At 44.6% G+C, this 26,130-nt stretch overlaps 1 protein-coding gene across 1 annotated transcript in view; it reads left to right on the top strand.

Moving 5' to 3' along the window:
- Nucleotides 1-23,612, top strand: part of LOC106607062 (netrin-1) — a 43,481-nt gene extending 19,869 nt beyond the window's left edge. The window contains 5 exon segments of the mRNA XM_014203636.2: nt 3,548-3,736; nt 11,775-11,924; nt 13,090-13,143; nt 16,425-16,499; nt 22,887-23,612. Coding sequence (XP_014059111.2) covers nt 3,548-3,736; nt 11,775-11,924; nt 13,090-13,143; nt 16,425-16,499; nt 22,887-23,206 — 788 coding nt within the window. The 3' untranslated portion in view covers nt 23,207-23,612.
- Nucleotides 23,613-26,130: the final 2,518 nt, after the last annotated feature.

The raw sequence follows: 26,130 nt of genomic DNA, 5'->3' as shown, positions 1-26,130 counted from the left end.
CTTTGCAGATCTTCTCCAAGTCATTAAGGTTTCGAGGCTGACGTTTGGCAACTCGAACATTCAGCTCCCTCCACAGATTTTCTATGGGATTAAGGTCTGGAGACTGGCTAGGCCACTCCAGGACCTTATTGCGCTTTTTCTTGAGCCACTCCTTTGTTGCCTTGGCCGTGTGTTTTGGGTCATTGTCATGCTGGAATACCCATCCACGACCCATTTTCAATGCCCTGGCTGAGGGAAGGAGGTTCTCACCCAAGATTTGACGGTACATGGCCCCGTCCATTGTCCCTTTGATGCGGTGAAGTTGTCCTGCCCCCTTAGCAGAAAAACACCCCCAAAGCATAATGTTTCATGTTTGACGGTGGGGATGGTGTTCTTGGGGTCATAGGCAGCATTCTTCCTCCTCCAAACACGGCGAGTTGAGTTGATGCCAAAGAGCTCCATTTTGGTCTCATCTGACCACAACACTTTCACCCAGTTGTCCTCTGAATCATTCAGATGTTCATTGGCCAACTCCAGACAGGCATGTATATGTGCTTTCTTGAGCAGGGGGACCTTGCGGGCGCTGCAGGATTTCAGTCCTTCACGGCATAGTGTGTTACCAATTGTTTTCTTGGTAGCTATGGTCCCAGCTGCCTTGAGATCATTGACAAGATCCTCCCGTGTAGTTCTGGGCTGATTCCTCACCGTTCTCATGATCATTGCAACTCCACGAGGTGAGATCTTGCATGGAGCCCCAGGCCGAGGGAGATTGACAGTTCTTTTGTGATTCTTCCATTTGCAAATAATCGCACCAACTGTTGTCACCTTCTCACCATGCTGCTTGGCGATGGTCTTGTAGCCCATTCCAGCCTTGTGTAGGTCTACAATCTTGTCCCTAACATCCTTGGAGAGCTCTTTGGTCTTGGCCATGGTGGAGAGTTTGGAATCGGATTGATTGATTGCTTCTGTGGACAGGTGTCTTTTATACAGGTAACAAGATGAGATTAGGAGCACTCCCTTTAAGAGTGTGCTCCTAATCTCAGCTCGTTACCTGTATAAAAGACACCTGGGAGCCAGAAATCTTTCTGATTGAGAGGTGGTCAAATACTTATTTCCCTCATTAAAATGCAAATCAATTTATAACATTTTTGACATGTGTTTTTCTGGATTTTTTTTTGTTATTCTGTCTCTCACTGTTCAAATAAACCTACCATTAAAATTATAGACTGATCATTTCTTTGTCACTGGGCAAACGTACAAAATCAGCAGGGGATCAAATACTTTTTTCCCTCACTGTATTTACAATCACCCCCCCCTCCATTTGTTTTGTACACTGCTGCTACTCGCTGTTTATTATCTATGCATAGTCACTTCACCCCTCCCTACATGTACAAATTACTTCAACTAACCTGTACCCCGCACACTGACTCGGTACCGGTACCCCCTGTATATAGCCTCGTTATTGTTATTTTATTGTGTTACTTTTTCAAATGTTTTACTTTAGATTATTTGGTAAATATTTTCTTAACTCTTTCTTGAACTGCACTGTTGGTTAAGGGCTTGTAAGTAAGCATTTAACGGTAAAGTCTACACTTGTTGTTTTCGGCGCATGTGATAAATAAAGTTTGATTTGATTTGGATACCTCGGAGAGAATGTGACAAGTATATGAATCTGCTCAGGGGACTGATGTGTTTTTCTCAGATCACTGACAGGGTGAGGATGAGAGGCTTATTTGGCTTGGCACACATCATCCTCTCATAATATGGGCCACTATCATTATGGGCCTTCACTGACTGAGGGACTAATTGATACCGGATAAACAATAATTCACTGGAATTCCTTTCCTCTTCATCCTTGAACAAGCGCAGCATTCCTCTCAATACAAATCACACAACTTTAAAAGAGGGGTCTCAAAGGAGCATAGGGGGTTTAAAGGGTGTGTGTGTGTGTTTGTGTGTCTCAGTCACCAGATCTCAACCCAATTGAACACTTACGGGTGATTCTGGAGTGGCGCCTGAGATGCGTTTTCCACCACCGTAAACAAAACACCAAAGGATGGACTTTCTGGTGGAAGAATAGTGTAGCATCCCTCCAATAGAGTTCCAGACACTTGTAGAATATCTATCTGTTATGGCGGCTCAATGCCCTTGACACTTTATGTTGGTGTTTCCTTTATTTGGGCATTTATCTGTAGGATGTTTTCCTCTGGTTAGAACACTAAGAGCATTCCAGTCTATTTCCCATTCATAAAAAAAATCCCATTACATTTGTACTCACACGTCCACCCAAAGTTGAGATAACATCTGGGATAAGAAGGCGGTAAAGAGCAAGGGGGGAGAGAGGGAAGGGAGGGGGGATAGAGAAGGAGGGAGGGAGGGAGCACGCTTCAAAGCTCCGGGGGTCTGGTGTGCTCTGAGTGTGCTGATCGGCCCTGGGGTTTGAGGTGTGATAAGCCCATGACAGCTGCCAAACACCTCGGTTTGTGTGTGACTGTGTGCGTTTAAGCCCCAATTTAGAGGAAGCGGCTCTGAATCCCACCCACCTGGCAACCTTGGTCCCCAATGGCAGGTGTGAGTTGGTTGGTACGTGATTGGGAGTGCTGATGAACGTGTAGCATATGTGCCCTTATCGCTCAGATCTTGTGGCTATAACCTTAATGCAGGGTGCACTGATGGAGAGATTATCCGCAAATAAGAAACCATGCGGGCTTCTCCTCCTCCAGCCCTATCACAGCAGTACGTGCCTGGATGAGACTAAAACAGAAAAGCTCAAATGCAAGCCAAAAAATTGAAGTTCTTTCACAGTGCTTTGGAAGAGAATATCACTAGAGCAGAGGTGGAAAGTCCACCCTGATTCTAACACACAGAGAACTGATGAACTGATGAATGAATCACCCGATTTAATTGGGAAGTTATCCCTCATAATGTTATGACAATAAAACAACTAAGAGAGTTAGTAAAGGCTGTGAGATCTGTGGGAAAGAAAATCTCTCTCCTGACATCACTATGGGTCAGAGGTCAAATCTATAAGCAGGTGGAGGGGAAATGAGAGCGTGGAGTCGGACCACACCATTTTACTCTTAGAAACTGGATCGCTCACAGCCTGGCCAATCCATCTGTTTTAATAACTCATTGTCTCCAAATGACATGTCTGACCAGAGGACTTTGACCTACTGATGTCACTAAAGTAACAGTAACCTTCTCAGGGTCTCCATACACTACAGTTCACTAGCTGTTATTTGGTTCCCCTCCACTAGCTTTTTGGAAATTAGAAAGTAACGTGGTCAACACCCTACCATGATATACTGTACATGTGAATGAAATCGCTGAGTTCATCAGTTTTCAGTTCCAGCTTATGAAGCACTAGACTAGCTGAACTGCAAGGGTGCATGGTGGGAGGTTTTTCGTGTTGAGGTTCAGGAGGCCAAAGTCTTCATTAAGTGGAGGCCAAAGGAGGCCAAACTCTTCATTACTCAACACCTGTGTAAAAATCATGCGAATGCACTGACCTCTGTGTTATTCTCCCCCTTGCCTCTCTTTCTCTCCCCCTCTCTCCATCTTTCTGCAGCCTGCCACTGTAACCTGCACGCCCGGCGCTGTCGTTTCAACATGGAGCTGTACAAGCTGTCTGGGCGGAGGAGCGGCGGAGTCTGTCTCAATTGCCGCCACAACACGGCCGGACGCCACTGCCACTACTGCAAGGAGGGCTTCTTCCGGGACATGTCCAAGGCCATCTCTCACAGGAGGGCCTGCAAAGGTACAGTACCTGAGCTGGGCTGGGCGTCTGCTGGGTGTGCTGCTCAAAATGGCTGCATGACACCCAAACCTCACGTTAGTTGATATTCTGCTTCAGTTTTGGACTTTCTGTATGTTGTTGGAAAACAAGTTGAATTGTTCTGCCATGATATCTAGGAATTCAACAAATTATCAGCAAGAAACAAGTCTTCCAACAATCTTTTGATAACTTTATTGAGTATAACTTTCCACTACTTCACTACTATGTATTATTATGTGAGACAGGTGAATGAGAGTTGTAAAGACAAAAGCTCCCACCTGTGCCAGTGTGAGTGTTGCTGACCTGTGTGACTCTGGTATTTGGAGTCTATTGGGATTTCCATGACAACACAAGCAAAACAAACTGAGTGATGTGTGAGCTGATCCGCTGTACAGTTGAGTGGAAACAGATCTTGCTATCATCCCCCATCCCCACACACACTCACAGGTGTGAACACATAAGTCATGTTTGAGTCCATGCTGTTCAGGATTAGTGTGTGAGGAGAGAAAAGCTTCACTCCCTCTGTCTCCCTGCACCGTGGGGAGAGAAGCCAGGCTCTGAAGCACTGAGCAAACAAGCACCTGTCACTCACACACTTACACGTGCACACACACACACACACACACACACACACACACACACACACACACACACACACACACACACACACACACACACACACACACACACACACACACACACACACACACACACACACATGCAGTCACACAAACAACAGCACAAGCTGAGGCAGGTTTGAGTGAGTGGATTAATAAAAAGCATATTTTGCGCATTTACCTCAAGTGCCTTAACTTCTACCTCCGTTCCTTGTCCAAGTCATAAGTTATCTCTCTCAAATAGAGGTTACAGGTTACAGTAATAACAGCATTTCTGTGGACAGAGCCTTTGAAACAATGTAGTTGGAGTATCTTTATCACTAAAACAGGGGAGGATCCCAACACTCGGTCCCTAGTGACCACATTTTATTAGACTTTATTTGCTTAACTTGGAGAGCTATAATGAATCACCCTACATTTCTGTGAATTGTAACGGGGGAGGGGAAGAACTCAGAGGATTTCTCTGGAAAAAAAGATGAGTGGCTACCAATAGAAGTGAGGTCTGCCATGGAATTCAGGAGTGCAGGAGTTGATTCAAACAATTCTCTTTGAACAAGGCAACCATTTCACCTCAGGATCAGATCCACCAACATCACACATTACCCTGAACTGGATGACTTCTAGTCTTTCCAAAGAGTTATAATACAGCAATATCCTACACTCTTAGAAAAAACTGTTATTTGGCTATCCCGATAGGAGAACCCTTTTTGGTTACAGGTAGAAAGAACCCTCTGTGGAAAGGGTTATTGATCCGGCGCCGACAGAGATGGCCGCCTCGCTTCGCGTTCTCAGGAAACTATGCAGTATTTAGTTTTTTTATGTATTATTTCTTATATTGTTACTCCAGGAAATCTTAAGTTTTATTACAAACAGCCGGGAGGAACTATTGGATATAAGAGCAACATCAACTTGGCAACATTACGACCAGGAATACGACTTTCCCAAAGTGGATCCTCTGTTTGGTCCACCACCCAGGACAATGTATCGGACCCCAGCCGGCGACCCAAAACAACGGCACCGCAGGAGGAGCAGAAGAAGCGGTCTTCTGGTCAGGCTCAGTAGACGGGCACATCGCGCACCACTCCCGAGTTTACTACTCGCCAACGTCCAGTCTCTTGACAACAAGGTAGACAAAATCAGAGCAACTGTTGCCTTCCAGAGAGACATCAGATATTGTAACGTTCGTTGTTTCACGGAAACGTGGCTCACTCGAGACACGCTGTCGGAATCGGTACAGCCACCTGGTTTCTTCACGCATCGCGCCGACAGAAACAAACATCTCTCTGGTAAGAAGAAGGGCGGGGGGTATGCCTTATGATTAACGAGATGTGGTGTGATCATAACAACATACAGGAACTCAAGTCCTTTTGCTCACCTGACCTAGAATTCCTTACAATCAAATGTCGACCGTATTATCTACCAAGAGAATTCTCTTCGATTATAATCAGAGCCGTATATATCCCCCCCAAGCAGACACATCGATGGCCCTGAATGAACTTCATTGGACTCTATGTAAACTGGAAACCACATATCCTGAGGCTGCATTCATTGTAGCTGGGGATTTTAACAAGGCTAATATGAAAACAAGAGTCCCTAAATTTTATCAGCATATCGAATGCGCTACCCGGGCGGAAAGAATCCTGGACCATTGTTACTCTAACTTCCGCGACGCATACAAAGCCCTACCCCGCCCTCCTTTCGGAAAATCTGACCACGACTCCATTTTGTTGCTCCCAGCCTATAGACAGAAACTAAAACAGGAAACGTCCGTGCTCAGGTCTGTTCAACGCTGGTCCGACCAATCTGATTCCATGCTTCAAGATTGCTTCGATCACGTGGACTGGGATATGTTCCGCATAGCGTTGGACAATAACATTGATGAATACGCTGATTCGGTGAGCGAGTTTATTAGCAAGTGCATCGGTGATGTTGTACCCACAGCAACTATTAAAACCTTCCCCAACCAGAAACCGTGGATTGATGGCAGCATTCGTGCAAAACTGAAAGCGCGAACCACTGCTTTTAATCAGGGCAAGGCGACCGGAAACATGACCGAATACAAACAGTGTAGCTATTCCCTCCGCAAGGCAATCAAACAAGCTAAGCGGCAGTATAGAGACAACGTAGAGTCACAATTCAACGGCTCAGACATGAGAGATAAGTGGCAGGGTCTACAGTCAATCATGGACTACAAAAAGAAAACCAGCCCCGTCACGGACCACGATGTCCTGCTCCCAGACAAACTAAACAACTTCTTTGCTCGCTTTGAGGACAATACAGTGCCAACGATACAGCCGCTACCAAAACCTGCGGGCTCTCCTTCACCGCAGCCAACGTGAGTTAAGCATTTCAACGTGTTAACCCTCGCAAGGCTGCAGGCCCAGACGACATCCCTAGCTGCGTCCTCAGAGCATGCGGAGACCAGCTGGCTGGTGTGTTTACGGACATATTCAATCAATCCTTGTCCCAGTCTGCTGTTCCCACATGCTTCAAGAGGGCCACCATTGTTCCAGTTCCCAAGAAAGCTAAGGTAACTGAACTAAATGACTATCGCCCCGTAGCACTCACCTCCGTTATCATGAAGTGCTTTGAGAGACAAGTCAAGGATCATATCACCTCCACCCTACCTGACACCCTAGACCCACTCCAATTTGCTTACCGCCCCAATAGGTCCACAGATGACGCAATCGCAATCCCACTGCACATTGCCCTAACCCCTCTGGACAAGAGGAATACCTATGTAAGAATGCTGTTCATCGACTACAGCCCAGCATTTAACACCATAGTACCCTCCAAACTCGTCATTAAGCTCGAGATCCTGGGTCTCGACCCCGCCTTGTGCAACTGGGTCCTGGACTTCCTGACGGGCCGCTCCCAGGTGGTGAGGGTAGGAAACAACATCTCAACCCCGCTGATCCTCAACACTGGGGCCCCACAAGGGTGCGTTCTCAGCCCTCTCCTGTACTCCCTGTTCACCCATGACTGCGTGGCCATGCACGCCTCCAACTCAATCATCAAGTTTGCAGACAACACTACAGTAGTAGGCTTGATTACCAACAACGACGAGATGGCCTACAGGGCTCCTCCCTGTAGGCCATCTCGTCGTTGTTGGTAATCAAGCCTACTACTGTAGTGTTGTGAGGGCCCTCGGAGTGTGGTGTCAGGAAAATAACCTCACACTCAACGTCAACAAAACAAAGGAGATGATCGTGGACTTCAGGAAACAGCAGAGGGAGCACCCCCCTATCCACATCGACGGGACAGTAGTGGAGAAGGTGGAAAGTTTTAAGTTCCTCGGCATACACATCACGGACAAACTGAAATGGTCCACCCACACAGACAGCGTGGTTAAGAAGGCGCAACAGCGCCTCTTTAACTTCAGGAGGCTGAAGAAATTCGGCTTGTCACCAAAAACACTCACAAACTTTTACAGATGCACAATCGAGAGCATCCTGTCGGGCTGTATCACCGCCTGGTACGGCAACTGCTCCGCCCACAACCGTAAGGCTCTCCAGAGGGTAGTGAGATCTGCAAAATGTATCACCGGGGGCAAACTACCTGCTCTCCAGGACACCTACACCACCCGATGTCACAGGAAGGCCAAAAAGATCATCAAGGACATCAACCACCCGAGCCACTGCCTGTTCCCCCCCTATCATCCAGAAGGCGAGGTCAGTACAGGTGCATCAAAGCTGGAACCGAGAGACTGAAAAACAGCTTCTATCTCAAGGCCATCAGACTGTTAAACAGCCATCACTAACATTGAGTGGCTGCTGCCAACATACTGACTCAATCTCTAGCCACTTTAATAATAAAAAATTGGATGTAATAAATGTATCACTAGTCACTTTAAACTATGCCACTTTATATAATGTTTACATAATCTACACTACTCATCTCATATGTATATACTGTACTCTATACCATCTACTGCATCTTGCCTATGCCGTTCGGCCATCGCTCATCCATATATATTTTTATGTACATATTCTTATTCATTCCTTTACACTTGTGTGTATAAGGTAGTTGTTGTGAAATTGTTAGATTACTTGTTAGATATTACTGCATGGTCGGAACTAGAAGCACAAGCATTTCGCTACACTCGCATTAACATCTGCTAACCATGTGTATGTGACAAATAACATTTGATTTGATTTGACCTGGAACCGAAAGGGTTCTACTTGGAACCAAAAAGGGTTCTTCAAAGGGTTCTCCTATGGGGACAGCCGAAAAATCATTTCATGTTCTAGATACAGTAGCACCTTTGTTCTAAGAGTGTAATATCCTCCTTGTATGAAAGACGGAATATTGTTTCAAGTCGTTTGTTTTCCGGTCCGATTACAACATCTCAATGTGCTGTATTACACTGGGACCCAGCTTGCCCTTCAGTGACAAGTGAGTGACTCTGTGCAGACCCGCATATTGTGGTCTCCAACCACAGCCGTGACTGCATTCCTATTGGCTCAGAGTGGGTTCTCGGAGTACCTATTCTCCAGTGCCCTTCAGCCTGGTACACCACCAATTAGTCACAGGAACTGCAACATATTACATTTCCTACTGCAGACCACAAGGGACCTTCACTCTTAACTTATACTGACTATTCCAAGTCTCACAGAGTGAATGTATCAACACAGTCCACCATCATATATAAAAGTCAGCCACTTACCCAGACTGTTTTGGGGTCGTTTCACAGTGGTGGCTGTCAGAGTTCACGCCTAATTGGAGTTCAGGGCAAATGTAGTTCATGTTGTGCTGTTGTTCTTAACACATTTGATGGATCTTTTGCACTTCTCGAAAGTGACTAATGGTTGGGAGCATCATTGTTTCACTGCACGCTGCCAGGCCAAACATTTTTAGTCTATATTTGGGATGCAGTCATGGGCGGGCAGAGGATGAAGCTATGGGCAGGTTAGTGTTACAGAGGTTCTCTCCTTCCCTAATGAGCTAACCACATACAGCAAGCTGTCTTAGGCTTTCTAGAGGGCTGTATCAGTAACCTGAAGGCTTCCAGCTCTGCCCCAACTTTTACTCTGTTCCATACTCTGGGATCAAACCCAAACAGCCTGATTGCTGCGCTCTCCTCAGGTGACAAACTCAGAGCTTTGTGACATCAGTTAGGGCCCATGGTATTTATTGCTCAACTCAGCCAACCATCTCACTCTGTTGTTTTTGGACAGGAATCACAATGCTGTGCCAACACAGCCAGGAGGAAGTCTGCTTTCATTCGCCAACCTGAACCCCCAAAATGGAGGATCACCACTCTCTGAAAGGTGGAGATTACAAAATAGACCCCTCCGCCATAAAGGCCGAAACACCAGCGTTGTGGAATGCCTCATGTTTTATTTCCCAGATTAACGACTTCATCCCTCATCAAGCGCAGTGTAAACATGGCTCTCGGAGCACAGCGCGGCCCCCGGCGGCCCCCAGCTCTAACGGTTTGTTTTATTCCCAGTCCTCTCGTCCGCTCCGCCGTATAAGCCTTTCACCAGGCCCAGGGAGCCCACAGCAGTGGAGCAGCCACACGGTCCACTGAATTACACTCCCCCTCAACCTCTCAGCAACTCTTTACCTCCACACCGCAGGCAGCTACACACTGCAGGCAGCTACACACCGCAGGCAGCTACACACGCACAGGGAAATGAATGAATGTTTCCAGTTGGTTCCCAGTGTAGCTCTCAGAACATTAAGAGCATGATGCAGTGGTTTGAGCTCAGAGGAAAAGGACTAGATGGTGGCGGATGGATTGAGTGGAGACACAGTGGTGCATCTCTATTGTGATGTGTGGTTAGTGGCATCTCTAGAAGTAATATAAAGAAATACAAAAACAAGAGTTATTTTAATGTGGCTTTCAAATACAATCCCTTAACCCCTTAAGAAATAGACACAAATCTTTAGAATACACATGAATGTTACCCACATGCCATCGGGAGGGACAATAGTGACCTCATGTATTATTTTCTTGGGCCCCACCCTGCATGAAAAAGTCATTTGGAAATGCTTTAGAAGATAATGCCCATGAAATCAACAGAAAGCAAGAGCAAGCCTACAGTTTCAGTCCATGTACCGTACAGTTTAAAATCCTGTTTCTAAATTAATGGGCATATTTATTTTATTCCTGACGTAAGAACCACAATAACATTCTGTCTGGGAAAGATGGAGGACTTGATTAGAAACATGACTTTTCATTCATTTTTTTGTTTTTTTTGGCAGGATTATTGTATGCTGATTTTATTATACCTCAATAAAATGTGTCAAACAAACTTGACAAAATGTACTTATACTGCAAATTGAGTAGAAAGAGGACAGAAAAGTTTAAGTTTTTTTTTATTTAACAAGTGACTTCTAATTTTCATGAAACCCATTGAATCCCAGCTAATAACACCCAAGTCCAGCCTCTGTCGGACCACTTGAAGCTATTTTCAAATGACTCTTCAGCTACATAAAACACATACAACTCTAATGGAGAGAGCTGGGCTTCAACTTCAAACACAGGCTTTATGGTAAACGTTTGGCAGAGCACATGCACAAAACTAAATTCTCACATTTAATGTGCGATCCTCCCGACTAACAACTTAAACAGACGGCTTTGAAGTGTGTTCCACTCTCCCATTAATGGGGAACATTATTCAGGATATATTTGCGAGGAGCTCTTTGCCAAAAAGCTTTAGATTGTAAACTCAATCTGAGAGGCGCACAGGCTCTGCTCTGCCCTCCGTGGATCACAACGCTCCACAGAGAGAACACAAAGACAGGTCACACACACACACGGCTCACAAGCACACACACATCTCACGCACGCACGCACGCACGGACGCACGCACGCACGCACGGACGCACGCACGCACGCACACACACACACACACACACACACACACACACACACACACACACACACACACACGCACACACACACACACACACACACACACACACACACACACACACACACACACACACACACACACACACACACACACACACACACACACACACACACACACACACACACACACGGTCTCAAAGTGCTAACAGACCAGGCAGAGGAACTGTGCAGTGAATTCTAAATATGATATTATTTGATAATGTAATGTACTGTTCCTCAATACTCATGCCTGATGGCAAGGCCTACAATCATTAAGTAAAAAGGGAGTAATTGTAACTTGTTTGAGGTCCCAGTCCCCATCTGTGGTCTGTGGTGGCCTGTGAGTCACTTTAAGCTTGTTCAAAGCTTACTTTGAAGTTCAGAGAGTCAACATTGGAGGAACGAGAGGCAGAGTGAATTGAAAAGGATGCCTTATGCCTAATTGGTTTTAAACCAATACTAGTGAAGACCTAACAGATTTCATCTACATTTTGTTGATGTCATCTCATCTGTGTTTTCTCCTGCTCTTTCCTCCTGACAGCGTGTGATTGTCATCCAGTTGGCGCAGCCGGCAAGACCTGCAACCAAACCACCGGCCAGTGTCCCTGCAAGGACGGTGTGACCGGCATCACCTGCAACCGCTGTGCCAAGGGCTACCAGCAGAGCCGCTCTCCTATCGCCCCCTGCATAAGTATGACTTGCCTCAGTACTAAGAGAAATGTCCTCAGACAGACCACACAAGTCAGCCCAACCATAGCCCAGCTAGTAACAACACTGGCCCCATCAATAGGAGTAGTCGCTGACAAGTACTCTATCGCACCAAAACCCATGCTTGTTATGCAGGAATTCATGGCCTGAGTTCATTCCATTTTGTTATTTCCCCCTGTTCCTTTATTACTTTGGATGGATATTTTACAGTTAGACCAGAGCTTAAGTAAACAGGGCATAATGTCTAGGCTAACATGGCCTTGTGAGTCGCAGCACCGTTAACAGCCCATCTCCCTATAAATCCACCCAGCCAGTCCAGGGTAATGATGACTGATATGTTTATTGGCAGTATCAGCAATCCACAGATTCCAGCCTCTCGGCAATAAACAACACCTCATACACAAGATGGGCTAATGGGTGGCTAGCACCGCCAACACAGCTGGCATGACCAGATAAGATAACTCGGATGGCTGGGACACATAGACATTTACAATTGGCCACCATTTATACAGCCGTTTCAATTGGTGACATTTCCGATAAAGTTGTATTTGGAAATTCAACAAAGCCATTGTGGAAAAGGAATCAGTGTGCTTGGCCAGGATCCACAGCGATAAAATCAATCCACTGGAATAGGATTTCCTTCATTTCGTTGGGAAAGTAACAAATGTAGTGTAAAAAAGATGGAGGAAATGGGGGTCTTGAAAATTGAGCTGAAAATATTTGGTTTCTCGTATATTTTCGAGATAATATGTTTTAGGTTTAATAGCTTAATATTACATTTTTGTAATATCAAACTTCCTGACAACTTCAATTTTAACAAGGCCAGGGGCCCTGGCTCTCTGTACCTTACAATACAGCAGGCCACGAATACAAGAGAGTGAAACTCAAATGGGAAACTGGCTATTAATGTGTATCCCGAGCACAATCTCTGTGTCCTAATCAGCAATCAATAACATGACAACCTATTAAGGCATACCTGAGAGTATATCACCAATGCTCTGAGGTTCATTTAAGCCCCAAGGAAGGCGAGCAGGAAATTGAACTAAGACGCTCTAACAACTTTGCTATTTTTTTCCACATATGAAGCTGTCAAACTGAGTAGTGATGTGAAATATCATTATGTTTGTGCACTGGTTTCTCTGTTACAGAGATTCCAGTTGCATCGCCCACCGCCACCTATACCAGCTCTGAAGAGCCCTTAGGTGAGTTTGTGACACTGTTGAGGCATGTGGTATCCACAGGATATGGCAATTACTAAAGCATAAAATAACAAATGTATTGTATTTTAGTACGAGCACAATTCATATCATTCCACAGTTTCTATTTTTTATGTTTTTCTATTTCTACATATTATTTGGGTTCAGGGCCACCTTCATAAATGTAGTATTTTCAGGGTCACCTTCATAATTGTAGTATTTTCAGGGTCACCTTCATAATTGTAGTATTTTCAGGGCCACCTTCATAAATGTAGTATTTTCAGGGTCACCTTCATAATTGTAGTATTTTCAGGGTCACCTTCATAATTGTAGTATTTTCAGGGTCACCTTCATAATTGTAGTATTTTCAGGGTCACCTTCATAATTGTAGTATTTTCAGGGTCACCTTCATAATTGCAGTATTTAAGGGGATGTCTATGTGTCAGGAGATTTAAATCCAGGTTTTTGGTCAGCTCTCTCTCCCCAGCCTCCCATTCTGTATTCCCACTCAGCCTCCAGCCCATAATCTTGATTGTATGCTTCATTTGCACCAGTTTGTTTTCCAATCATCTCTTGCTGCGCTGAGAGGGAAGAGAACCCTTCCCTTGCTCACTTATTTACAGCCCTATTGTTGAAATGCACAGCTCTGAGTCTGCGTGCTATAGTGCAACACTGATTTGAAATGACATAACACTGTAACATTTAGCTCATACTTTCAGTCACTGCTCAGTCCAAGCTTGTGAGGTAGATCCCCTGGCATGCGTATGAGGAGAAAAAGAGAGACCTGGAGCAAAGTATTGGTCTCGAAAACCTGTTGCCTAAGCCAACTTGTTTTTGGTCCAACTTCTACTTAAATGGATACTAGTATGCCAGCCGATTCCCATAGATTTACAGTCATTGCTCTAATGCTAGTTAGCATTGGCTCGCGAAACTGCCTCTAACTTCCTTCTTGCTGGACACAGAGACATCATTTGACTCTGGGGAAGTAGAAAAAGGGCCTCATTGCCCAAATCCCGAAGTACTCCTCTACATTTACGTCATTTAGCAGACACTCTTATCCAGAGCAACTTACAAATTGGAAATTGCCATGCATCTAAAACATATAGGTTCTGTCACTTTTGATCATTAACATGGGACTAACAGTGTGGCTCCACATATTTCACTGAGCTGAATGGTCAACCTGCTACATACGTTGGCGACCAGCTGCAATGGGGTTTGGAGTCTTGTCAGGAAGCCCACACAGACACCACCCTCCAAATTAAGAGTGGTGTGGTCCCCAGGGACCCTGGAGAATGGCGGTGGCCCCGCTAGAGAGGCCACACAAAGGGGACGTTTGTCCTCCCAGCGGGGGCCGGGGCCTTAATGAGAGCTGTGGGTGTGATGGCCAGTCCTGGGATTGTGCTGCTGGGCTAATGGGCAATGCCAGCTATCAAAGGGAGGTACGATGAAGGCCTCCAGGGGCCAGGGGGAGACAAATGGGCCCCCGCCCTAGCCACATTTAAATGGAAATCAGGCGTGGTCGATATAGACTCGTCAAATTATTTTACTTTGGGATTTCCCTTCCCTTTTTCATTTCTACACCACCCCGAAAGCTGCCAGGCGTTTCACTAGAAATGTTTTCTCCACATACATGCACTTTCTCCCCATCCCCCTGCCTCCGCCCCAATCTGCCTTTTTGGGGGAGTGCGTTTTTTTCTCGCTCCGCTGTTACCCGGGCAACCTCATTCACACAGAATATAAAGGGAAAGAAAGGGGAGGACTGGACAGAGGGCTAGAAGAAATAATGAAGTTTGTCCATATTCAGGCAAGCTGAAAGGTCCCCTCTCTCCCAACTGCTCCCCCTTTCCCCCTGGCCGACCCCCCCCCCCCCCCATAAAAGAGCATGGGGCTTATTACACTGGGAGGGGGAGCAAAACCAGGAGATGTTCTGGTTCCAATTTGTGTCAGTCAGTGGAAAAGTGGGAACAAACGATTTCCATTTTCAGTTTGGCCTCTCGTCCCAGCCCCATCTCCCCCATTACAAAAGGTGCCTGGCACCTTGACAACACGACGGTCGGCGGACATCGATAAAGCCTCTTGGCACGCCTGCGAGCCCAGGTCAACACAGCCTGGTGTCAAAGGGATAGCACCAGACCCGAAAGCAATTAATCATAACTATGAGCTCTTTCTGGCCACTGGTTTGTAACAGGCTCCTCTCAGAGGCCACAGAGAGATCGGCCACAGAGAGATTGGCCCCGGCCAACGTGAGAGTATTCTCTTTCTTGCCTCAAGTGGGTTCAATACTGTTTAGGCCCCTGCTAATTTTTGTTAGGCTACTAGCTAATTTCCCTCAGTGACCTCCTTTTGTGAGTGACCTTCCCAACCCTGAGTGCTGACACAATGGATGCCAGGACTCTGACAGGCTAGAGATTCTGTGTGGAGAGGTTGGAGGAAGAGAGTGGGAGTGAGCTGACAATAGGATCTGTGTAAAGGCGTCCGCATGCTTCCCATCCTAAACTGTTCCGAACAGTTTGTGCATATATACTGAGTGTACAAAACCATAGGCTGACCAGTTGAATCCAGGTGAAAGCCATGATCCTTAATTGATGGCACCTGTTAAATCCACTTCAATCAGTTTTTGTGCACTCAGTGTATTATGACATTTTGTGATGTTTTTGTTTGTTTTGGTCTTCGGCAAGGTTTTTATTCCGGCTGTTCGTACACGCCACATTTTTTCTTGAGACTATTGCAAGTTCGGTAGCAAACATCTTAGTTAGATGTAAAATTGTGTGACTAAGATCTTCTCGGCAAAAACGTCAAATAAATGACAGATTTCTTGAGTTATCTTAGATTTATTCAAACTATTTTGAGGAAGTGTATACTGGCTACGGCGCCTCAAGATGGACAAACAGTACTATTTCCGCTTTTTCTCATTTTTCAAGCAAAGGTCTTATAAGGGAGTATGTGAGCACACTCATTTGGTTCGCCTACTAGGCGCCAGCCGAACCGAAGCATGCCTTGCTGGTGGAAGCCTTAAGCCTCCACCAGCTCCACAGGGACACCATAACAGCATAACATGAGACAGTGTACCATAAATACACTAAAATGGCCTGGCAATAGATGTAAGCTTTAAATCCCTTACAGTGGGGTAGAGTATAGACCTTTGGATGTACCTAAAAGGCATTTATTAGATAACATAATTGAGGTCAGTCCATAAACCATGGTAGAGAATAATTCAAATCTAGATGTTTGTGATATGTTGGCTGTGCTGTAACCTAATCCACCCATTATTTCACTCGCTTCCACAGACTGTGATTCTCACTGCAAGGCATCCAAGGGCAAGCTGAAGATCAACATGAAGAAGTACTGCAAGAAAGACTATGGTGAGTCCACTGTGCAGGAATTATATGCCCAGGTGTCGGCCAGAGGTCAAGGGTCAGATGTATTTATTAATCACAGGCATGCCCACTCCCAAGCCCCTCTCTGTGGTTTAGTCACGCTCCCAGGATTACAGTCATTGCATCAAAGGGAAATGGTCTCGGAACTGAGCCCAGGGGACCCCGCTGATGGATAGGCCAGCCAGTATTAGACTGAGGAGTGCTGCTTTCTGGGAAATAAGACATGATGGAATTAAAAAAAGATGTATATTTCTTGAACGTTGTGTTACAAAACCAGACAGCTTTCGACTGTGTTTGGGTAATGACGGTGTAAAGCACATTAACAGATGTATCCAGATGTGTCTTCATCTACCATTCCAGTGTTTAATTGCTATATTGTAATTACTTCGCCACCATGGCCTATTTATTGCTTTAACTCCCTTATCTTACCTCATTTGCACTCTCTGTATATAGACTTTTTGTTTTTGTTTTTTGACTGTATGTTTGTTTATTCCATGTGTAACTCTGTGTTGTTGTATGTGTCACACTGCTTTGCTTTATCTTGGCCAGGTCGCAGTTGCAAATGAGAACTTGTTCTCAACTAGCCTACCTGGTTAAATTAAGGTGAAATAAAAATAAAATAAATAAATCCAGTCTACTTACACTTTGATTAGTTAGCATGGAAAACATATACATATTATTATCTATCATCTGTAAGCTAGCCACACAAAACCTGTCTAACATATCCTAACATCCCTGCACTGACATACACTCATTACTATGTGAGATTCACTGGAGGTGGGGGGAGCTGGACAGAGAGAAGAGTGTTTGCTGGGGGCATCGTCACCGCAGGGCCTCTTCTTTTATCACCAAAGATAGAGATCAGTGGCATCAGTGTCTGGGCAGAGAAACAAAGGGAATATTCAACTCTTACCTCTACATCTTGAGCTCATATCAGTTCCTCCACTCCAGCTGAAACTGTCCTCAGAGATAGGTTGTGGGACGAGCCAGCCCCCCTGTTGGTTTGGAGAGCTGAAAAGCTCCGCTCTGCCAGGCTTTAGCTGGAACTATTCGGATTTGTTTTCCCACCTTGACGGATGTGTGTGTGTGAGTGTGTGTGTGAGTGTGTGTGTGTCTTAGGGGAGTTGTACCTCATAAAGAGAGGGCTCTGAGCTTCAGAGGGCCGCAGAACAAGCTCCCGCTGTGTCCTCTCACTGTCCCTCTCAATTACAGCTAACGGACAATTTCCTCTCCCCTTCCACCTCCCTCTAAGCCCTGTCCATCTCCCTCTGGCCCCTGTCCATGGTCTAGGGCAATCCCTGCTCTCAGCCCGCCAGCCTCAGTGGGGTCCAGTTTTATTGCTCCATGGTGAAAGGCTGGTGCACCCTGGGAGCATGAGGCTCTGGCTTGGAGCTGGCCCTTAGGAATTTTCAGCAAGCCCCATATTAATAAAATTAGCCAAATCACACAACAAATATACTCTGTCATCAATGACTCCACAGGAGTTAATCTGCATCTGAAATACTTCTGATCAAATGTGCCATTACATGCACTGTAGATATCACAGCGTTACAGTAAGTGAATAATATGAAAACATTCACGTTCAAGCCAAATACAAGTATTACATAGCTTGCTTTTTTAGAACGGTTTCACAAATGTGTCACGGCTTTCTTCGTCAGAGGACGATATAGCGAAATCATCATCTGAAATGGTGGACCAATATGCAGCAGAGTTGGTGTTCATTTTCTTAATTTATTAACGAACGTTGAACACGAAAAAAACAAGAAAACAATAAGCACGACAAATGACAGTTTTGCAGGCTCACAAAAACACGCAATGCAAAAAACAATCTCCCACAAATACAAGACAAACACACCCAACTAATATAGGACTTCCAATCAAAGGCGACACCAAACAGCTGCCTTCAATTGGAAGTCCACCCCAATTAACTCAACATAGAAACACACTCACTAGACTACACATAGAAATACATAAACATAGACCATAACTCAAAACCCGGAAATAATAAATCAAACACCCTCCTAACTAACACACCACCCTGAACCACATAAAACAAATAACCTCTGCCACGTCCTGACCAAACTACAATAACAATTAACCCTTATACTGGCCAGGACGTGACAAAATGAAATAACTTCTGTAACTTGAAGCTAAAAGGACATTTGAGTTTGATGATTGACGATGCTGGACTTGTATCATTATATTCTGAATCAGCACCAAAAAACAGCACCTCTAGATCTAAAAACAGACCAAAAAGAATGAGAAGGGTAGGGGGTAATGTAAGAGAGACAGTAGTAGCAGTAGGGACAGTCCATGGATCATATCATAGGCCTCCTATATAGTGTTTCATTGTGCTGTCCCACTGTGTAGCCTCCATATCTCCATATGGAGAGTGATTCCCTCGCCTCTGAGGGTTTTCCATTCCATTAATCACAGTAGTATTATGGTGCAGATCTCCTATCAGCAGATTCATGTCTGCTAACCACCGTACAAATCTCCCCAACCGCAGCAGCAGCACAAACCCTGAGGCACGTCCAGCACTCTGCCAGCATTTGAGAACAGATCGTACTCCCTATAGCCAAATAGCCACATAAGTTTCCTTTATAAAATACAATGCAAGATCTCTTAGACTCCTGGCATGAGACCTAACTGTACAGTAGGCCTATATCATATTGAATATTTTTGTCACCAATTCCTCTGTAGTTATACCCATTAAATTGGTGTTCAAATTGTTAAGCCTTTGATTGATAGAATAGATTTGTTCATACAAGACCGTATCTGCTATAATCAGGGTTTGGGGATAGTTCACCCATATTACAAAATGACATATTGGTTTCCTTACCCTGTAAGCAGTCTATTGACAAGGAATGACTACAATCCATGCTTTGATGTAGCTTCCCTGGCACTGTTTTTTACTTTCACTGTTCACATGATAATGTTTTAGCATTTGTGGCACAAATCCCATTCAAGTCAAGTCAACTAAACCAAAGCATGGATTGCTGTGATACCTTGTCCATAGACTGCTTACAGGGTAAGGAAACCACTGTGTCATATTTTTATTTGGGTGAACTATCCCTTTAATACTTAGTTCAGTGTTCTCTAATGAAACACATTGGCCACACTGTTCCCCTTCATAGCTGTCACATGTTCAAAAGCCTCATCATCAATCATAGTTCATCAATCAAACAGAGCGATACATCAGAGACTAACAAAGTTTCAATGCATAAATGGCCATATGTTCTTCTTTTCTCAATCAAATTTGTGCAACACAGAGAGAGACAATAATGTGAGCTCCTTGTTTCAGTTCACCAGAAAACTGAACAGCCATCAGAATCCATATTTTCATTCATTTAATCTTGCTAGTCATCCATGAAAAGAACGGACGAATCTATAAATCACAAGACTGATTCATGAAAAGCAGAAGGTTGGTTTTTCAAGAGTTCATCAAAACAGCTGAGTGCAGATGATTCTCCTGTGGCTGAGCTGGGGCTGTATGGAGAGACCATTCCTCAGGGGGATTTTCCTCTGCCTCAATCTAATTCATTTCTCAGGGCTGTCCCTGGGCCTTTGGGGGGTTCACAGTGTCTCTGTTCTTTGGGGTCACGACCCCCCTGTGTGAGTGGCGCTGCGGGCCTCCCGGGGTCGCGGGAAGAGGCCCCCTGTTTAAACACAGTGGTGCACTCTGCCGGCTCGGAGCATTCCACAGGGTGCAAACAGGTGGTAAATTAGGCCGACGCTGGCGGATTGCCACCCCGGAGAGAAAGAAATATGTTGTGTTTATTCATTTTTGTTTTCCATCGCGGCCGTAGCTACGGCGACGGCAGCCACAAAGGGTTATATTCTGGGCTGACACCCCTCCAGCGGGGAGGACAATGAATCAAAGAGCTTTTGCAGACGTTCAGGGCCAGCGGTGAAAGGAAGGGTCACACAGCCCCATCACCCAGCGGTCCCTGTGAGCTCACCCTGGGGGCAGCAGGGCCCAGATCAGTCACTCAGCTGATAACCAGATGGGACAGGGGCCTCAGTATTGAAATTAAACACGCTCTAATTTGATTAGAGCCCCCTTGTTGGCGGTGTGTGGGTCAAGCCCCAGCACACTGCTCAGAGAGGGGACCCAGCGGGAGGCTTGGCTGCCATTGTGTTATTAAACCCCTCTCTTTCTCCCTCTTCCTCTCTCTCCCTCTTCCTCTCTCTCTCACTCCCTCCCTCTGTGCTACCCTGCTAAGATGGTCCAAGTAGTACTGATGTACCATATTGTCTGCTAACAGAAAAACTAAAGTTTCGTTTCCTAGATCTCCATTCATGAGCTCAATTCAACACCAGCCCCATGTGCGCTTTGGACTTCATTGGATGAGGAGCAGGACTGAAGCAATGTGCAGAGGTTTGAGGACTGAGCTGCTTGGTCTTTCCAGCTAACATCCATGATTAGTACTACATACTTTGCTCCCCTCATGGGCTGGAATCTCAGTGCAGTATAACAGTATTTTACTATCTGCTTAGAGAACTACCAATTTCCTGAGCAGCCCATAGAGTGACAGAGGGTTCTGCGTTGGTGTCAGACAGCAGAGAGCTGAGTCTGGTCCATTCACCGGGGAGCTCGTTAGCCAGTCGGTCAGTAAGAGCGACCCAGAGAGAAGAGGGCTATCTCTGCTGGATTCTCACGCTGCTCTTGGATGGGGCTCTGGGAGCAGAACCCGGATAGCTCATGAGGTCGGAACACATCCCGATTCTTCTGGAAGCCTCTCTGTGGCTGGGAAGATAAATAGTGGCCCACTCCACCCCCCCACACACCCTTTATGTGTTTGGGTGAAGGAGTAGGCTCCAGCCCAGAGACACATTGTTAATGAATGGCAGGACTGTGAGAGCGTGCTCTACTCAGCCCAACAGGCCTCCTTTCTTCTGAAATTGTGTACAATTTGCTCACACTAGCAGGGCCCCCCTTCCTGTTCTCTTAGAACGTTCCAGGCTGTTATGGGGGACAATCGATGCTGCTCGCAATAGAGAGCGTTGGCATTCAGAGAGAGAGACAAGGAGAAAAAAATACTTCCTGTGCTATTTTCAGCCACCTATGTTTTTCTAACATTAGTCCACACACAAGTGTGTGTGTGTCTATGTGTGTATGTGTGCACTCGTGTGTCTGCTTGTGCATGTATGCATTTGTGTGTGTGTGTGTGTGTGTGTGTGTGTGTGTGTGTGTGTGTGTGTGTGTGTGTGTGTGTGTGTGTGTGTGTGTGTGTGTGTGTGTGTGTGTGTGTGTGTGTATTTATTAGTGTGTTTGAAACATTTCACACCATCCACACATTGTTTTCCAAATTGGGTCAATTCAAACAATTCAAACAATTGTGAGTGGAAACTATTAAGGTTGGTTCATCCCCTCCTTTAGTCCAATGGTTAACAGCACATTCCCAGCTAAACCACTTCACCTCAAGCACAGATTAGCTCCTACCCCAGTGAGTTCAGTTGTTTCCCCCTTGTTGCGATGACTGAGGCGTTTTTGCAATCAGAGTAATGGAGTAATGGTAGATTTATGTGACAGAGAAATCCATGCAGGGGAGCTGCTGTAAGGGGGGGGGGTCTGTATTTCTGTCTGCTCTAAGGGGCCAAATTCTTGGGAGAAAGGTTCAATGGCTACCAGGTCCAGGTTTCTCTAGCCCAGGGTTCTTAAGATGTGCAGCGTCCTGTTTAACAGCTGAAAGACCATTCTATCAAAAGCACAGGAATGGCTTTGCTTCAGAGCTTTTACCTCAAACAGATGTGGTATTTTCTTAGTGAAGGTTGAATGCTGCACTTTCACTGTTGGACTTTCTGAGTTTAAACCAGTATACCCGCCACTTATTTTTCTCCAGGCTTGTCAGTTGAGGAAAGGAAAGCGTTTCTAAGGATACATCCACAGCAGTAAAACATTACAGCCAGTCTCAGGGAGGTGCTCATTCAAATGTACTCAGCGGGCACCCATTGTCTTTACTCTGTGGAGCACTATGGCAACTGTTGCTGTATTACGGAGCATGCTAGCCAACACAACAAGGAGAGGTCAGGGGTCATGGCTGAGGGGAGGGGAGCGACCAGGGGAACAATTCACACCCACTGGGTCAGCAATTCCTGAATCATACTCAAACATTGGAGCAGTTATTGGAGCTATAGTAAAACAGGACATTTACAGCTGAGGGATCACCCCAGGCCAGTCTGGACCCCAGGAACAGAAACCCACAGGCTGCTAAGGATTGCCTGCTTAGTTACCCTGTGTTTTATTAAAATGATCTATGTTTTACTGTACATTAACATTTAACTGGATCTCTTATAGTGAAGAGTTGCTTGCTTTATTGTGACATTTTCTTATTCCCCCTTCACTCCTTCTTCTCATTGGTCATCCAGCTGTCCAAGTGCACGTCCTCAAAGGAGACAAGGCAGGGGAGTGGTGGAAGTTTACCGTGAACATCATCTCCATCTACAAGCAAGGTGAACAACGCATCCGGCGCGGCGACCAGCTCCTGTGGGTGCGTGCCAAGGACGTGGCCTGCAAGTGCCCCAAGATCAAGCTTGGCAGGAAATACCTGCTGCTGGGCACGGATGACGACTCCCCAGGGCAGAGTGGCGTGGTGGCGGACAAGGGTAGCCTGCTCATCCCCTGGAAGGACCTGTGGGGCCGGAGACTGAGGAAGTTCCAACAGCGCGACAAGAGGGGCAAGTGTTAAGAGGAGCCAGAAAGGAGAGAAAGAGAGGGGGCTCACCTCGAGTCTGAGGAACACAGGAGGATGAGAAAGAAAGAGGAAACACCAGAGGGAGAGAGGAAAGAGGGAGAGGTGAAGTGAAGTGAACAGAGAGAGAGAGAGAAAGTGACTGTGCTGCTACTTTGAGTGGAAGAAAAAAGAGAATATTAGTTTTAGAAACATTCGTGTGAAGGAGCTCTTTTTACAGTTGCTGTTCTGTTTGTCCTTCAAGGTTTGTTTCGTTGTGGAATTGCAGAGTTTGCACCTAATATTTCAGATGAGTTACTTATTTTTTGTTTTATTCATGATACCGTTATTTTTATATTTCCAGTTCATTTTTACAGAACATCAGAAAAAATCTACTGTATCACATTTCTGTGTTTAATATATATATATATATATATATATATATATATATATATATATATATATATATATATATATATATATATATATATTTATATATATATATATATATATATTGTGTAAAGTTTTTCTAGCAAGCTGAGGTGGCACGGCATGACTTAAGGGGAATCTCTCTCATGTTTAATGAGTGGCTCCTGCTTGCCAGGCCTTGTCAAGATAAACTGTGTAAACTGCTAAGAGTGTTAACACGTTAAATTGATCATTTAAACTAGGTTTTACTGTGGTTTCAGCGTATACTTGTAAAAATGGGAGAAAAAAAAACAAAAACAAGCCAGCTATTGCCAGTTACCTTTCTTCTTTAAGAGCTCCTCATGTGGTTGTTACCTCATTATTACTGCTAACTATGTAATCAAAATGAAAGTGCCATGAACAAGTTGCTCCTCAGATACTAGCATTGGGAAAGAGTCTGTTAAATGATACATTTCCTTGCCATCCTGACAGTGTGGTTGTGACCTCAGCAAAATAAAAGTACCAGTAGGCATGATATAATTATACAATATTATTGTATTTAGACAGCACTCTGTTCTCAACTAGAAGAACTAAAATAGATGCGTTAACAGTGCACTTAATGTTTAGTCCTTTAGTATTCAACAGTATTCAGAACATATAAGATATGTTCAGTGTTTAATGGCACCTTGCAGGATACAAACTAACATACTGTATGGTTTTAGAAAAATCATCAAAGAACTAATGTATGTCCATTCATGATTGTTCAAACTGAGATCACACATTGACTGTGCTGCCTTTGGCCTTTGGTCCTGGAACCTAATGTCCACTGACTCTGTGTCATTGATTGATGCATTTGGTTTGCTATCCTGTTCACGTTTGTTAAAATACAAAGTACTGCTTGAATGCTTGAACATTCCTCTGAGCATTGACCTGTTTCTGCTGGTAAAGGACTGATCGTGGGGGGGGACATTCTGATTTCTTCAACAGTGAATCACCTCATGTGGTTTGATAAGACCTATCAAAATGAACCTACGTTTTGTTAAAATAGTAGATGCATGCTGACTACTTAGCTGACTAAGCTAACCAAATTGTGGATGACAGTATGTACAGTATGTATATGCTGTATAAAGATACATGCATGATGTTGTAAAAGAAAACCTGTGGAGTGATGAAATATCACAGGAGTCAAGCTGTGTGATCAACACACTGTCAGCATCTGATTCTCACTTCAAACCTTGCAGACATTCCATTTTCAAGGCGTTACTTGGTACTCAACAAAAGGGGTGACCGGCTGTTTAAATGTTATATAGCTGTATAGTTTGTTACTATTTTTTGTTAAACATTTACTAGATTTATGTCCATGTGTTATTAACCAGAGTTTTAAATACTATAGGCTTAAGAAATGGGTAGACAAATGAATGAAAAAGAGGCAGATTTCTCTTGTTTACAAGTTATGCATACCCAGGAGTGTATTTCAGCAGAGAGAGGCTTGTCTATACAACCTGTAATAAACATTCCCAAACATATTTGGGAAATGCATAACACACATAAATGCAAGCAGATGCACACCTGTACACACACATACCCAGACATTTTTAGTATTTTTTTTTTGGTTGACATATTTGTATTGACATTTTTATTGCAATCCATTTCAACTGTTCTTGTGCCAGTGCATCCATCTCTGGATCTACACATATCAAAGCTGTCAGTGGGTCCACTGTGTAAAGTTAGACCAGTTTTCCACACATTTGGAGAATGGTACTCAGTCATGACCAGATATCTGCTACAAAAATATATCTGAATGTTGCTTGTGTTCATACTTGGGCTTGTAAATGTTGTTTAGCTCTGTCCATTGCAAAGGTTTGTGTAATGTCCTGTAATGCATACTAATATATTATGTTTATCACAAATGAATATATTTAATGACACATGAAACAATGTGGCTTTTGTTTTTGCCTGTTTTTATTTTTGGTTACTCTTTGCTTTGGATAATAGACGGCTGTAATGAAAAAGTAAAAGTCTGTAGCTATTGAACAGCCTAGTAAATCTGAAATAAAGCTCTGTAAAAGTACTTGTGGACTTTCAACTGTTTCTCATCATCTCATCTGAGTCTCATTGGTAGTTCTGTACTTCAGTGAGTCATTTGGGATTGACATGGGCTAAATGGTGTGGCCCAATAAGACCACAGTCTGTCATTACCATATGAGACTGCATCAGCCTTTGTCTGTTTTCCTCCTGCAATAACAGTGAATTACAGTTGGGAAAATGAAATTAAACGTTAAGAGTGGTGCAGCGGTCTAAGGCACTATAGACACCCTGGTTCGAATCCAGGCTGTATCACAACCGGCCATGATCGGGAGTCCCATAGGGCGGCTCACAATTGGCCCAGCGTTGGCTGGGTTTGGCCGGTGTAGGCCGTCATTGTAAATAAGAATTTGTTCTTAACTGACTTGCCTAGTTATATAAAGGTTAAATAAATATATATAATAATAATCTAAACAGCACCAAGTTCCTAGTTAAAGAGGTAATTTCAG

This window comes from Salmo salar, chromosome ssa06, assembly GCF_905237065.1.
Source record: "Salmo salar chromosome ssa06, Ssal_v3.1, whole genome shotgun sequence".
NCBI classification, from domain to species: domain Eukaryota; kingdom Metazoa; phylum Chordata; class Actinopteri; order Salmoniformes; family Salmonidae; genus Salmo; species Salmo salar.
This window is presented reverse-complemented; position numbering and strand designations above follow the sequence as displayed.